General features: G+C 36.6%; 3 protein-coding genes and 2 non-coding genes across 7 annotated transcripts; 3 read left to right on the top strand and 2 right to left on the bottom strand.

Moving 5' to 3' along the window:
- Positions 1-1,510: 1,510 nt before the first annotated feature.
- LOC140820827 (mechanosensitive ion channel protein 6-like) lies at positions 1,511-5,134 on the top strand. Its single transcript, XM_073181192.1, has 5 exons — positions 1,511-3,513; positions 3,818-3,941; positions 4,074-4,367; positions 4,452-4,654; positions 4,843-5,134. Exons 1-5 carry the CDS (start codon positions 1,580-1,582, stop codon positions 5,132-5,134), a joined length of 2,847 nt encoding a protein of 948 aa, XP_073037293.1. The 5' UTR covers positions 1,511-1,579.
- On the bottom strand, positions 4,662-6,836 carry LOC140820826 (pentatricopeptide repeat-containing protein At2g17033-like). 2 transcript variants are annotated; one of them, XM_073181191.1, is made up of 4 exons: positions 6,528-6,836; positions 5,243-6,448; positions 5,042-5,149; positions 4,662-4,909 (listed from the first exon to the last, which is right to left on the bottom strand). In XM_073181191.1, the coding sequence occupies exons 1-2, from the start codon at positions 6,801-6,803 to the stop codon at positions 5,363-5,365; spliced, it is 1,362 nt and encodes a 453-aa protein (XP_073037292.1). In that variant the 5' UTR covers positions 6,804-6,836; the 3' UTR covers positions 4,662-4,909; positions 5,042-5,149; positions 5,243-5,362. The 2 variants fall into 2 exon arrangements, with proteins under 2 accessions (XP_073037292.1, XP_073037291.1); XM_073181190.1 differs by having other exon boundaries at positions 4,662-5,149.
- Positions 6,837-7,319: 483 nt separating this feature from the next.
- On the bottom strand, positions 7,320-11,425 carry LOC140820825 (uncharacterized). Of its 2 annotated transcripts, none has more exons than XM_073181188.1 (12): positions 11,092-11,425; positions 9,737-9,848; positions 9,498-9,610; positions 9,255-9,377; positions 8,927-9,129; positions 8,727-8,802; positions 8,515-8,601; positions 8,309-8,389; positions 8,098-8,184; positions 7,883-8,003; positions 7,706-7,776; positions 7,320-7,621 (listed from the first exon to the last, which is right to left on the bottom strand). In XM_073181188.1, the coding sequence occupies exons 1-12, from the start codon at positions 11,254-11,256 to the stop codon at positions 7,538-7,540; spliced, it is 1,323 nt and encodes a 440-aa protein (XP_073037289.1). In that variant the 5' UTR covers positions 11,257-11,425; the 3' UTR covers positions 7,320-7,537. The 2 variants fall into 2 exon arrangements, with proteins under 2 accessions (XP_073037289.1, XP_073037290.1); XM_073181189.1 differs by lacking the exon at positions 11,092-11,425 and adding an exon at positions 9,952-10,092.
- A 2,341-nt stretch (positions 11,426-13,766) lies between these two features.
- LOC140820834 (small nucleolar RNA U31b) lies at positions 13,767-13,854 on the top strand. Its single transcript, XR_012115596.1, has one exon. It is a non-coding gene; the product is annotated as a small nucleolar RNA U31b (small nucleolar RNA).
- A 90-nt stretch (positions 13,855-13,944) lies between these two features.
- Positions 13,945-14,023, top strand: LOC140820833 (small nucleolar RNA Z195/SNORD33/SNORD32 family). Its single transcript, XR_012115595.1, has one exon. It is a non-coding gene; the product is annotated as a small nucleolar RNA Z195/SNORD33/SNORD32 family (small nucleolar RNA).
- Positions 14,024-14,447: the final 424 nt, after the last annotated feature.

Raw genomic sequence — 14,447 nt, 5'->3', positions numbered from 1 at the left:
TTTGTCGTTGTATCTTAGAAAACAGTTGTCCATCATGATCCTCGAAATACCGTCGGAAAGGACAAATCTATTTTAAGAAAATTGGAGTTGTTTGTACAGGTCTCGATTTGTTTTTCTGGTTTCCTGTTGTTTTACATACTTGATATTTATACTTCCAGTTGCATGCTGTTTTTTTAGTACTCTATTTATATCTATACGATCCTGCTTTCGTTTGCTGCTCAGTAATTGCTGTTTTCATGCTTCGAATTTTAACATTTTGGCTAACATTTTTAGCATATTTAACATTTTTTCATTAAGTATTTTAATATTATCCTACTATGGAATGTACAAGAGGTGTGGATGAAATACTATTTTTAGGTAGTAACTTGTTGAAAGTGGAGGCATTTCGTAAGTTACTTGTCAACTTTTCACTCTTTAATGCTACATACAGAGAGGTGATAATCCGATATTTACCAATGAGTTGAATTCAAAATCGAGGCGGTTAGTTCCACTCACAAATCAATTGATATTGGATGTAGATGCGGGTTACAATATCACCAATAAAAGGTATAGTGCGGAAGCCGTGATTAGAAATTCTGGGGGACAAGTGAATGAGTGATGGGAGCTAAGGCAGGTGTTGCTCGTTCTTCGGGCCTGGTACTAAGTGTAGAATTGGAAGCAATTCGATTCGATATGGATTTCTGTTTATATTGTGGGTTATCCAATATCTGTATATGAATAGATTTATTGTGAGACGGTCTCACGAATCTTTATTTGTGAGACGGTCTACCATACCGATTCACAATAAAAAGTAATACTTTTTCATTAATGACCCAAATAGAGATTATTCTCATAAAATACGATACGTGAGACTGTCTCATACAAATTTTGCCCTATTCATATTCATATTCTCTTTCGGCGGTTCGGAAAACCAAAGAAGAAAAAACATACATAATATCCACATTAAATTATTCATCTATATGCATGGTACTAAATCCGAACGAAATGAACTAATTAGTTTTAGTCCTTTTTTGGTGCTTGTTCAATAATTATGCAATGCATCAAATTTAAATTATTTTCAACCTCAAAGATTAATTATATATACTAGTTACTTTGCACACGCTATGCGTGTGTGTATAATTTTTTATCATTATTGATGGACTAAAGTGAAATTCGACAAATTATGGAGGGATTAAATTGATATTTGAATGTTTAAAATAAAAATAAAAATAAAAGTTTGTGTTGTAATTTTAAAAAAACAAAAAACAAAAGTAAGGGTAAAATTGGAAAAAAAGTTGGTGTCCTCAAAGGTAGTTATTCTAAGGCCCTCACATTTAATATAATAGTATAGATTATTTGAATAAAATTCGTATATCCAATTAACGTGGAAAATAAAATATGTAAACTTTACATGTGAGTGTGTGTCTGTATGTATACGCACGCATCAGTATGTATGTATCCATCATGTAACCTTGTCAAAACTCGAAACCGAAGAGTTCTCGTCTTCCAATCTTGATATATAGACAACCAAAGAGGGAATATCTATTCTCAATCTCCATTTCCCTATTGGCGATTCTTGATTAATTTTTGTTTGCCACTGATGGACTTTTCTTCGTCTTTCAAGAATTCATTCAAATCCCATAAGCATGGAAGAAGAATTTCTGCAGGCAGTGTAACAGAAGACGATGCGAAATACGAGAATCAGCCCATTTTGTCGGATCATCGCCGCGAATCATCCGACTCCGCCTCCCACAACCACATGCCGGGATCTTCAGAAGTCATCGTTAAAATCGATGGTGGCAGTGATCGACCAGCCGCCACCGCAACCCTCGGTGACAAGAACATTTGGAGGGAATCGAGCCTGGAATTCTGGGGTGAAGGTGGAGACGGTGCCATGCAAAAAGGCGGATTCTCTTTTGGTGAGGAGCCTTCAGTGAAGCTGATTGGCCAGTTCTTGAATAAGCAGAAGGCTGTGGGAGGCGAAACTTCCCTGGACATGGATTTGGAAATGGATGAGCTTCGCCATGGCAATCAAAGTAATAATAAAACAGGCCCTCTTAATTGCAGTTCTTTTAAGGATCAGAATAACAGGTTTGATGAATATCGTAGCTATCCAACTTCAAAGGAGCTTAGAGTTTCTTTCCAGGACCATCAAGACTCTGGAGGTATTAATGTGGTTGATATAGGCCCTGATGAGCAAAGGAGTTCTAGAAAAAACAATGGATCCTCTTCTGATGAGGATGAGAATCTAAATCACAGAAGGGTTAACAGGAGGCGATCGATGAATGTGGCGAATAATTTTGAAAATGGTGGGGGTGATGAGGGTCAGGTATTGAGGTGCACCTCAGTTCAGAGGAGAGTTACTAATCTAGGCAGGTTGAAGACTAGGTCTAGATTGATGGACCCGCCTGAGATACCCGATAGAAGGTCCGGTATCCTCAAATCAGGCCAAATCCGATCTGGGATTCTAGGAAGGGCATCCGGGATGATCACAATGCCGAGGGATGATGAAGAGGAAGACCCATTGTTCGATGAAGATCTTCCTGATGAGTACAAGAAGGCTAAATTTGATGCATTGACAATAGCACAATGGATCAGTCTTATTCTTATTGTCACGGCTTTGGTATGTACTCTTGTGATTTCAAAGTGGAAGAGAAAGAAATTAAGGGGATTGAGTTTATGGAAATGGGAGATGCTGATTCTTGTTTTGATATGTGGGAGACTGGTGTCTGGTTGGGGGATTAGGGTAGCGGTTTTCTTTGTTGAGAGAAATTTTTTCATGCGTAAAAGGGTTTTATATTTCGTTTATGGGGTCCGTAAGGCTGTTCAGAACTGCATCTGGTTGGGGTTGGTTCTCATTTCTTGGCATTACATGCTCGATCAGAAGGTTGAGGGGAACAATGAGTTTCTTCTGTATGTAAACAAGTTGATGATATGTATGCTGGTGGGGACTTCGCTGTGGCTGGCGAAGACCCTTATGGTAAAAGTTCTCGCTTCTTCATTTCACGTAAGCACGTTCTTTGATCGTATCCAAGAAACGCTGTTCAATCAGTACGTGATCGAGACATTATCTGGCCCTCCGTTGATAGAGATGCAGTGCCGCCAGGAGGAAGAAGAGAGAACTATGGCTGAGGTTTTGAGGCTTCAAAATGCAGGGGCGACTCTTCCACCCGAGCTTAGAACACCATCTTTTCTACCTTTAAAGAGTGAAAAGTTCACAAGCAACTTACAGGGAGGGCTGCCCCCAAAACCGATAAAGGGGGCGAGCTTCAAGATTTCTGGACAGACACCCAAAAACCAAGAAGATAAAGGTCTGTCAATCGATAAGCTTCATAAATTGAATAACAAGAATGTTTCTGCTTGGAATATGAAAAGATTAATGAATACTGTGAAGCATGGGGTTCTCTCGACTCTGGATGAACAAGTGCTCGATAGCTCACAAGGGGATGAAGCTGCCACACAGATCAAGAGCGAATATGAGGCTAAAGTTGCAGCCCGGAAAATTTTTCGAAATGTGGCCAAGCCTGGTGCCAAGTGAGTCTAATTACACACCTGTTCTCTTTGTTTAGATGGTTAATTCTGCATTGTTGTTTAGCAACAATTTCCCGTCTTCCTAGATAGTTATCTATGTGACAACAATCAAAACGTGAAATATTGGTGTCATTAGGTTTAAAAGGATTGGGTTACAACAATACCAATAGCTATGACTTCTCATATGATGGCAGTCACTTGGTCTTCCATAGCAAGATTAGAAAAGAACTCTTGGATTACTTGAATCTAGTGTAACACAATTTTTCCAGCTTGCTATTCAAGGTTAAAGTACTTTATATTCTGCCAGGTTCATCTACCCGATAGATCTGATGCGTTTCTTGCGGGAAGAAGAGGCTTTGAAGACCTTGAATGTGATTGAAGGATCAACCGAAATTGAAAAAATCACCAAAGCATCCCTGAAAAGTTGGGTGGTACGCATAATACATGACCAAAATTAGATCTACAACAACAAAAATTATTCATATTGGTGGTTCCAGAATATTTCATGATGAAAAATAAATATACTCAAGCCAGTTTCATGATGATCATGATTGATTGTGCAGGTCAATGCCTTCCGAGAAAGAAAAGCTCTAGCCTTGACATTAAACGACACAAAAACAGCAGTTAACAAGCTACATCAGATAGTGAATGTTATAGCCGGCATCATCATCTTCGTGATCTGCCTCGTGATTCTTGAAATTGCAACAAGCAAGTTTCTGCTGTTCATCAGTTCCCAGATCGTGGTTGTGGCATTTATATTCGGAAACACTTGCAAGACGGTCTTTGAAGCTGTCATATTCGTGTTCGTTATGCATCCTTTCGATGTAGGTGATCGATGTGAGATTGATGGAGTTCAGGTAACACAAAAGAGAAAACAGCTTAGATAAGTTTTTTCTTCCACGTTCTTACTGGAAAATTTGTCTCATTTTCGAATATTTCAGATGATTGTGGAAGAAATGAACATATTGACTACGGTTTTCTTGAGATTCGACAATCAAAAGATATTATATCCAAATGTAACTCTCGCAACAAAGCCGATAAGCAATTACTACCGTAGTCCAGATATGGGCGACTCGGTCGATTTTGCTGTCCATATTGCTACACCAGTAGAGAAGATTGCTGTGATAAAGCAAAGAATAACAAGGTAGATATCGTTTCATCCTTTATTATTGGCTCATGAAATTTCAGGAATTCCCTAGACATGGTTGCGCAATTCGAATTCTTTGTTATGCAATTGCTTACTGTTGTATCTTAAGTAAATAGTATTATAGTGTATATATTCCAAACTCTGTCATATGATTTCCAACATTTACCTCACTTTTGCTAACGCAGTTACATTGAGAACAAGAGTGAGCACTGGTACCCCTCACCAACAGTAGTATTGATGAATCTTGAAGACCTGCATAGATTGAAACTCTCGGTATGGATGAGACACCGAATGAACCATCAGGATATGGGAGAAAGGTGGAATAGACGAGCTCTTTTCGTGGAAGAGATGGTAAAGATTTTCAAAGAGCTCGACATACAGTACCGTTTGTATCCAGTCGACATCAATATTCGAGCAATGCCTCCTCTTAACTCCGGCAGGATCCCTTCAACATGGCCCCCACCTCCAGTCAACTGAAATACTTTTCAATTGCTGCAATAATAGCAAATAGGAAAATTTTGTAAGATTTTCAAATTGTAGAATAAACATATGCTTATCTCCTGAATGAGAATGATGGTTGCTTACTTTTGTGACAGAGATCGAATACAGATTATCTTTTTTGTTTCTCTGTTATTCACTTACAACATTTACACTGCGTATAATCTAGAAAGTGCTTAGTATTTGCTTTCAGTACTTTGAGAAGGATCAAGGAATTGTGTTGAAATCCTCGCGACATAACCAGTCCTTGAATATTTTTCCTTTGGCGATGAAACACCCAGTGTTCTTCCTATCAATCCTCAACGGGCATTTCATTCTAATCATCATTTCCTTAACCAATCCTTTCACAGGCGGTTCTCCTTTTGTAGAACTGTGCTTTCCGGACCCACAAACAACATATATTTCACTTGGGGTCCCATAGTTTCCACCATCAAACCTCAGTTTTAGCTCATCAAACCAATGTAGCAGAATCAAATACGCGGCACTCAAATGCATTCCGTGCAAATCGAGCTTCAACTCAGAAGAGCTCCACTCCATAGCCTGATCAAGAACTGATGATTTCACTAATTCAAGAATCAAATCAGCCTCGTCTTTATTCAAATTATCGACCAACTCTTTGATTGACAAAGGTACATTTTTCAAATCTCTAAGCAAGAAGATAATGTTTGGACATGAATTTAGAGCAGAATTATAAGTTCTAATCGATGAAACAATGCCTGAACTTCTCATTTTCTTCAACCATGAGAGCATATCAGAAAGGTTATTTTGAGCTCCAAATGATGAAAGCATCATATTACAGCAAACTGTATCCACGTTGAAACCGTCGTTCTCCATTTGAACCACGCATCGCTTCATATCCTCAAGACATCCCATTTGTCCATAGCCATATACAAGAGATCTCAACTCAAAACCAGACGGCTTTAAGCCCATTTCTTTCATTTCTTGAATCAAGTTCTCAGCTCTATCTGGAAATCCAATTTCACAAAACCCCCCTATCATTGACTCGTAACCTCTCTGCTTTATATATACAGAAGATGATTGAAACACGAGCTGACTTAATTCTTCGCATAAATCAAGAAACCCTTTAATGGACTTGTGCTTAGCATGAAAAGCTACTAAATTACAATAAAACATACACAGATCCCTCTCCTTAAACCTCAGTTTTAAAACTGTTTCAGAGAATAAATTTTCTGCTTCATCGAACCTTTCTTGCTTGTATAGACAAGCAATCAATTCCGCCACCAGCTTAGCATTCCAGATGAACCATGTTTCTTGTCTAATCATCCGGTACAGCTACATTTGCATTAACACAATAAATTTTTGTACAAAAAAATTACCAAGAATTAGACAGAGAGTCACGAATACAACTTACAGGAAAAGCAAGATTGCGGAGGCGGGGCTGGGAGGTGGACGGTGAGAGGAGATGGGAGAGGGTGTTGAGTGCCACGTGCTTGGAAGAAGAGGCAACGAATTTGCGTAGTAAGCCAGTGGATGCTGTAGCATCTTCGGCGATGACGAGGGCCGTGAGTAAGTGCTCACCTTGTTTCGTAAGCTTGCATGCTACCGGCTGTAATAGGCACCTCCGGCGGCGGAAATGAGTGTGAACTGGTGCTGCAGATAGCGGATACCCGCCACCGCCGATTATCATCCGTTTAATGAACAATCTTTTTCCCCCCTTTCTTTGGTTATCATTCTTCACCAGTCCACCTCTGACTAATTTATGAATTGTAAATTATCAAATTTTCGGGTTAGTTTGAAATTTGCGGATCAAACCTTTTTTATTAATTATTTGGCGATATTATTTTAGTTAAATGGGATAATTTAAAAAAAAAAAAACCCTTGATTTTAGTTGCACAGTATAATGTGGAAGATAAGTTACAAAATTTGTGTGAGACGATCTCACGGTTTGTATTTTGTGAGATAGATCTCCTATTTAGATCATTCATGAAAAAATATTAATTTTTATGCTAAGAGTTATTTTTTATTGTGAATATTGGTTGAGTTGACCCGTTTCACAAATAAAAATTCGTGAAACTATCTACCAAGTGACTTACCCATAACGTGAAAAGCTCATTTACATGACCATTGTCTTCATTATCATATGAGTAAATCTTATTTGAAGGAGAAAATAAAAAGGTAAAGGAGAACGAAGAACAACCACATGATAAACAAATTTTATTAATCGCCAAATTTTCTTGTAGAACAACAAATGCAGAATCACATAGCATACGCCATTATAATATTTACACATTCTTCTCGACATAAATAAATGGAATCATCATTTACAAATTCCAATGGCATTATGACTTCACGAGCCGATGAAATACATGACAAAAACAAAAATATAATGTAAACCTACTAGTCGCATACGGATAGTAGTACTTAGGCCAATGTGCATGGCTGATTCCGTCGTCTTGACAAAACTGGAAGAATCTTGATCATTGTACTTAAAAGGAATCCAACAAACTGCACATTATAACATAATAGCAAATGGTTAGCATTTTAAATTTCAAAATTTATTGCAAGTTTGAGGCCAAGAATTGTACTTACCCAAGAAAGTCCAACGCAAAAAATGCTGAAACCAGGGAAATTAAATGGAGCCGATTCGGACAAGAATAATGCTGGATATAGAAGCAGAAGTTTAAAATGTGAGTTTGAGATAGGTGTTTACAGCCTTCTACCTACGTGAGTAGAGAATAAGAAAATAAATATTTTTTCTAGAATCACCTGAAAGAGGACTGAAAATCAATGGAGATGCGACATTGGCTAATGCTGATATGCCCAAAATGCATCCTTGAGCGATGCCCTGCTCGTAGGGTCCAACTTGTTTCGAAATAATGCATCTTATCTGTGTGTTTGGGAAAAAAAAAAATCTTTTCATCAGCATTAAGCTACCATAATAGTGAAAACAGTGCAATCGATATGTATTATGAGCAACTCACGCTAGGACTTGCAAGGCTAAGGAGTAAGCCCAACAAAGCAGAAGCGTAAGGTACCCATGGTGCCCAAGCTATGCTGTCGAGTAGCATCTGCACAAAACCAGAAACCAAAACGTCATTTCTCTGTTATTAAATTAGCCACACTTGACAAAGTTAACACAAATTTATTGCTGTAAATAAATAGAGGGCTTAGTGAGTTGAAAGGAGTGGTTACATTGACGAATCCAGCAAAAAGTCCAATACAAAGCAATGCCTCCTCTCCAAGGAGTGAACCCAAAATGGGCGTCAAGACCATCTGCACAAGTTTCAATAATTATTGAGCAAAAAACTTCAGTGCATCAAACAAGTACCACTTAAAATTTGGTGAGGAAACACGGACAATTACGGCATAATATATTACAAATGGCAATTTGAAATTACATTTGATATGGTTGCTGTAATGTAGGTAATGAGCCATATATCAGCAAATTGGTCTTTGTTGAAGTGGAAACGTGCCTTCAAGAAATACTGCAGTAAAAAATGGTAACAACAATGTAAACACTAAACAAAGAGATTTTACACCATATAACCATAAATTATCAGCACAACTAGCAACAGTCTTTATGTCTGATTAATGTAGAGAAAGAGAGTACCATCAAGAAAGCTTGAATCCCCGCCTCTGCCAGGCTATTGAAGAAAGCAACAAATGATGCTAGCGAAAATGTAACACTGCAATGAGGATCACAGATTATATTGAGACATGATTACCATTTCAGTACACCAATAACAAAGATCCATAAAAAACACTATCTTCAGATTCTTTACATGGCAAAAATCTGAAATTTCACGTTACCTGCTACTCAACAAGCGAATTATATGCTTTGGCAAAGATATTTTCTTGATGATCTCTGTGTCTTCCAATGATTCGTTACCAGCTTCGGTGTTTTCGTTCCCTGGTTTCAAGATTGGTTCCTCTAGAGGTTCGATATCACGAGGCGCGTCCTTGAGAAAAATTCTCATGTAGACTAGTGCAGCTATAGATGAAACTGCTGCTACCTGAATGGTGATACAATCGGAAGTTTAGATCAATCAATTCATCTTGAGTTTGCCCAAATGGCGTGGCACATTACTTGGTTCAGTAAAAGTTAACTCAATATGTGAAATAATGAGAGAAGAAAGACCTGATAAATTTGAGCAGTCGGAAGTAATCGAGCGGCTAATGTACCAAAAACTGTTGCAGCAGATATTACACCGGAAAACAGTCCAAAAGCCGAAACACGCTTCCCCTCTGATACGTTGTCCGCCTGAAATAATATGTAATTTTCTTGAGATACAAACACAATTGGGTAAAAATCGCTCGCAACTGGATTAATACTTTCGCTCTTGCAATGGAAAAAAAACAAAGAAATATCCTTAACAATTACCACATAACCGAGAGAAAGGCATATAACGCCGCCGTCGCAAACCATGGATGTTATAGTCTTCAAAGCATAGTATACATAGAAGAACTCAGTAGTCCTCTTCAACGCCAATATCGCTGCACATAAATCAAAATTTTGAGAAAAAAAATCCTCAAAAATTGAAAACAACTACAACAATCGAAAATCAACTTCACGAGCTGAATTAGTGCCAAAAAAAAGTGGAAAAAATAAAGATTACGTACTGAAAGGAATAGGGGAGAGGATCATGGGGATCGTGAGCAAAATTTTCCGACCATAAGCATCGGATAAATTCCCCATCAGCGGCGTCATAATCACAGAACCTAATCCTGCAATCTGCATTTTACAAAAAAAAAAAAAAAAACACGAAACCATTAGTTTCACCACCACATTCCACACTATTATTTGTTTCATGATCATCCAAAAATTAAACCAATACTTCGAATCGAACAAGTTTCTCTGATTTTGTTCATCGGGAAATAGTGTAAATTCACCGGAGTATGCTTCCACTTTCTCGTGAAAATTTTTGTTCTTCCGCGCCGCGCCAAACTCGATGGATTACATCAAGTTGGGCCAAGTTCTCTCTTAATGGGCTTTGTTTGAGCTAGGCTAGGGCCGCAAATTGTTAATAAAATAAAATTACTGAATTTTATATTTATTTTTATTTTTATATTTATTTTTATTTGACTGTGTCTAACCGTTGAAGGATTCAATGATACAAAACTTGTAAGCATGTAAATAAATTAATAATTGAGCAGTTATTTAATCACAATCAAGTAGAATTTCCTATTCATTCAATTATCTTTGTCATTTTAACAATCATATGAAGACCCAGTCAAAAATAGCTGGATAATATATATAAAGTTCTATGATATATCCTAAGTTTTATTTCAAAAAAATAAATAAATATTTTTATTGTCCGCGCAAACACGATAACCCATTTTCGAAACCCATAATCTTGCTAGGGTATCGATTTCGGGAAAAAAATCTTCTCCAACATTCTCTGTATCATTCTGTATAGTATTTTTAATTAAGGAGTTGTAATTCTTTTAACTTTTCATAATCAATACATACGATAATTTTCGATCTATTGGTGATAGTACTCCTATTGTTATACAAAAGTGTTTAGAAGATTTCTTCTTGTGAATTACCCATGTGAAGAGTTCTAATTTTATAATATAATGGACTTGATTAAAAAATTTGATGTTCTTCACCTATTTTATCACAACGTATATGATAGTAGGTCTTGTGAGATGGTCTCACAGATCTTTATTCGTGGACGGGTCAATCCAACTCATATTTACAACAAAAAATAATATTTTAGACATAAAAATAATATTTTTTTTAATAATGAATATAGCATCGATATCTGTCACACAAGAGTTTTTGCAGTGTGCACGCGCATATATATAGAGGGCGTGGTGAATGTTGGTGCCGGCTATCAACTTATCAGAACATTCAAACATTGTAAGCACAAATCCAATAATGTGCAGCTGTGTGTGTGTTTGCGCGCGCACGAAAATATATGAACAATAGTACTCATGCATACACACACAAACGCACGTACGAACAAACATACCGCCTGTTGGAAGCCTGTAAGATAAATGGCGAGTGAGCATTCATCTTGTCCGGGGCAAACCGCCTCAAGGGTGACGTCCGCGATCGTTGGGTTCACCAGTAACGACGCGAAATACGATAGAAATAATGTCACGAAAAGGTGGATCAAATTCTTCCAGTTATCCATTCTTCGATATATTCAAATATTGAAGAGAATACAGTAATTCAGTAACCCTTGGTATATATATTCAAAAGAATGGAAAATGGCCGGAGAGAATTGAAGAAACACCTTTTTGCTTAATATAAATATTATAAGTGGTAAAAAAAGAACAGTGCAATGAAGAAAACAAGAATATTGAAGAGCTTGAACGAAGCAGAGGGTTATATATACAGCCAGCAGCTGCCGAAAGAATCGGCGTGGGGTTCTCGCAACGCAACATAGTTGAGAAATATTATTTTTAAATAAACAAAAACCAAGTCATATTATTATTAATTGGTAATAGCAGTAGGTTGACCTGAGTTTGGTCCTAACAAATTAACCTGAGATTTTTGAAGTATTCTTCCTACGTAGTGGTGGTTGGTGAGTTGAATTTTTTGCCATTCGTTGGCCTTCTGCGAATCTGCGTTCGTGTTCCAGTACTGTTTGTTTGGTGTTTTATTTAAAAAATTATTCAACTAGTTGTTCATCTAATATATGAAAAGAGAGGTAGGGAAACTGAGAGTCAGGACTCTGAGAATTTTGTGCTCGAGCTTATAAGGTATTGAGGATTAAGCCAGCTCGAGATTGATCGGAGTTCATTAGTATTTTTTTTTTAATTAGAGTGCTAACATGACATCGGATATTATTAATATATATGATATTGGGCAAAAACTTGCGTGAGACAGTCTCACGGGTCGTATTTTGTGAGACGGATATCTTATTTGGGTCATCGATGAAAAAATATTACTTTTTATGCTAAGAGATTATTTTTTATTGTGAATATTGGTAGGGTTGACCCGTCACACAGATAAAGATCCGTGAGATCGTCTGAGTAGATCACTGCTAACACGTTTGACGACGTCTAATAAGTATTCCAGTAGGAAAAAAAAAGTAGAATTACAAATAAAGCAAATTTATCATATAAGCTACAACTTGACTAATTAGATTATCATGTTCTATTGAGCTCGTGTCGATCAGGTTCAAAACCTCGTGCGTACATTAGAACCTGTTCGATTTATTTTACTTGGCAAATTAATCAAATCTAATTAAAGAATGTGGATGTAGGAGTTAGGAGGAGTTGTTTCTACAAAAGAAATTTTGATTTATATTAAGAAACTAATTAAAATATTTTCTTTTTCCTTTGTCTTTTCAAATTTATGTTATAATATTATCTTAATAAAAATTTTACTCTGTCTCATCGTGCTTTATTTTAAAATGTTGTGCTAGTATAAAAAAAAAACACAAAAAATTTTATAAAATATGAGACGGTTTTTTTAGTCAATTTTGTGATACGAATATCATATTTATGTCACTCATGAAAAAATATTATTTTTTATTCTAAAAATATTGCTTATTATTGTACATATGAACATTATTGACATGTCTTACGACGATCTCACAAAAAACCTACTAAAAAAATATATATGCATGAATAGTGCTGGCAAAAAACCCGGAATTCCCGTCCCTACACGATTCCCATCCCATTCCTAGGGGTGGGCATAAAACCCGAAAAACCGAAAAAACCGACCGAACCGAATAATTCGGTTTAAATGGTTCGGTTTTATCGGTTTTTTCGGTCGGTTATGGTTTTAAAATTTATGAAATTCGGTTTTTCGGTTCGGTTTCCAGTTTTAATCCCCGAAAAAACCGAAAAAACCGAAAAACCGAACCGGCCATATTATTGTTAAGTATAAGGTTTTTATGTATAATGGGTCATATTATTATTTAGTATAAGACTTTTTATGTATAATGGGCCTATTAAGATTTAAGAACTTAGTATCATTAACTCTCAATTTTCAATCTGATCGTTTTTTCTTCTTTCTCACCACTCACCAGTCGATGTTTTCTTTTCTTTTCTTTTCTGTATATATTTCTTTAATTTTTTATATAAAAAATTAAGTCCCACAAATTAAATGTTTGAAAAATACTATGATTTAGATTTTAAAGGTATAAAGTGACGTATAATTTTATTTCGTAACAAATTTTAGCTAACCGTATATAACCGGCCGTATAAACCGAACCGAACTATAAAAAACCGAACCGAACCGTAATAAAATGGTTCGGTTTTAGACTAGAGATATTCAAAACCGAAAACCGAGAAACCGAACCATTGTAGAGTAAAACCGGATCGAATCGACCGTTGCCCACCCTTGCCCATTCCCTTCCCGCAAAATTCCCGACCCGCAGGTTCGGGATTTTTCCCGTCCCGATTTATTTCGGGACAAGGGTAAGGTGTATAATCTCCTCCCGACGGGATTCCCGTCCCGACCCCAGAAAATATTATTAAATTTTATATTATTTTTAATTATTAATATAATTAAAATTAACATTTTCATTTCCCCCCTTTCATTTCATTTTCCCGATTTCTCCTTCGCCCAGGGTGTCAAGAATTCAAGAGGCTACAGAGCGACCGATTCGTTCCTTTCAATGTTTCAATTTTTGATCTTTTTTTTTGTTTGTTTGGAAATCGTTTAATTCTCCTGATTGTGTCCCCCGAGGAAGGTGATGATAGTGCATTTGTCGCTCCAGGATTAAGTTGCATCGAATCGTAGATGTAATGTGGTGATTGACATTTTTATTTGATTCCTCTTTGTTAGATTTGTTTACATATCTCGTTTCTACTGTTTTTTGGTTCATTACCGAAGGGTCTGGGTCTTGATTATTCAGAGGAGCAGGAAGAGGAGTGATGATACTTATCCACCTATTCTGTAATTGAATGATGATCTACAAAACATGCACTACCATATGATCTCGCTTGCTCATCTCAAGATTCGATATCATGCATTTTCTTGAATTGAAATTTCGTGTTTTTGTTTTTATCATTCGTGAACTCTGTTCATGTACTCAATGACGACGTTAACAGTAGTTTTTGATTTTTATATTGAGATTACTATTATTTGGTAATTATATTTCTTATTATTGGAATATAATGTACTATGATTACTAATATTTGTCATTTGTTATTAATTAGGAGAACATGGATGAATAAAATGGAAGTGGCGGTGTTCCTTCCACCACTCAACCTCAAACATTATCTTCATCAAAAACACCAATAATTCATGAAGAAGTAGTAGATATTGGAGCCAAAAGAAAAAAAAGTAGCGGATGTGTGGTCACACGCCAAGAAAATTATAAGGAGAAATGACAAAAATGAGGTCATTGTTGTTGTTGCCGTTTGT

Source organism: Primulina eburnea, unplaced genomic scaffold, assembly GCF_022965805.1.
Source record: "Primulina eburnea isolate SZY01 unplaced genomic scaffold, ASM2296580v1 ctg186, whole genome shotgun sequence".
Classification (NCBI taxonomy): domain Eukaryota; kingdom Viridiplantae; phylum Streptophyta; class Magnoliopsida; order Lamiales; family Gesneriaceae; genus Primulina; species Primulina eburnea.
Note: the sequence above shows the minus strand (reverse complement) of the source record. Positions and strands in the feature narration are given on the sequence as shown.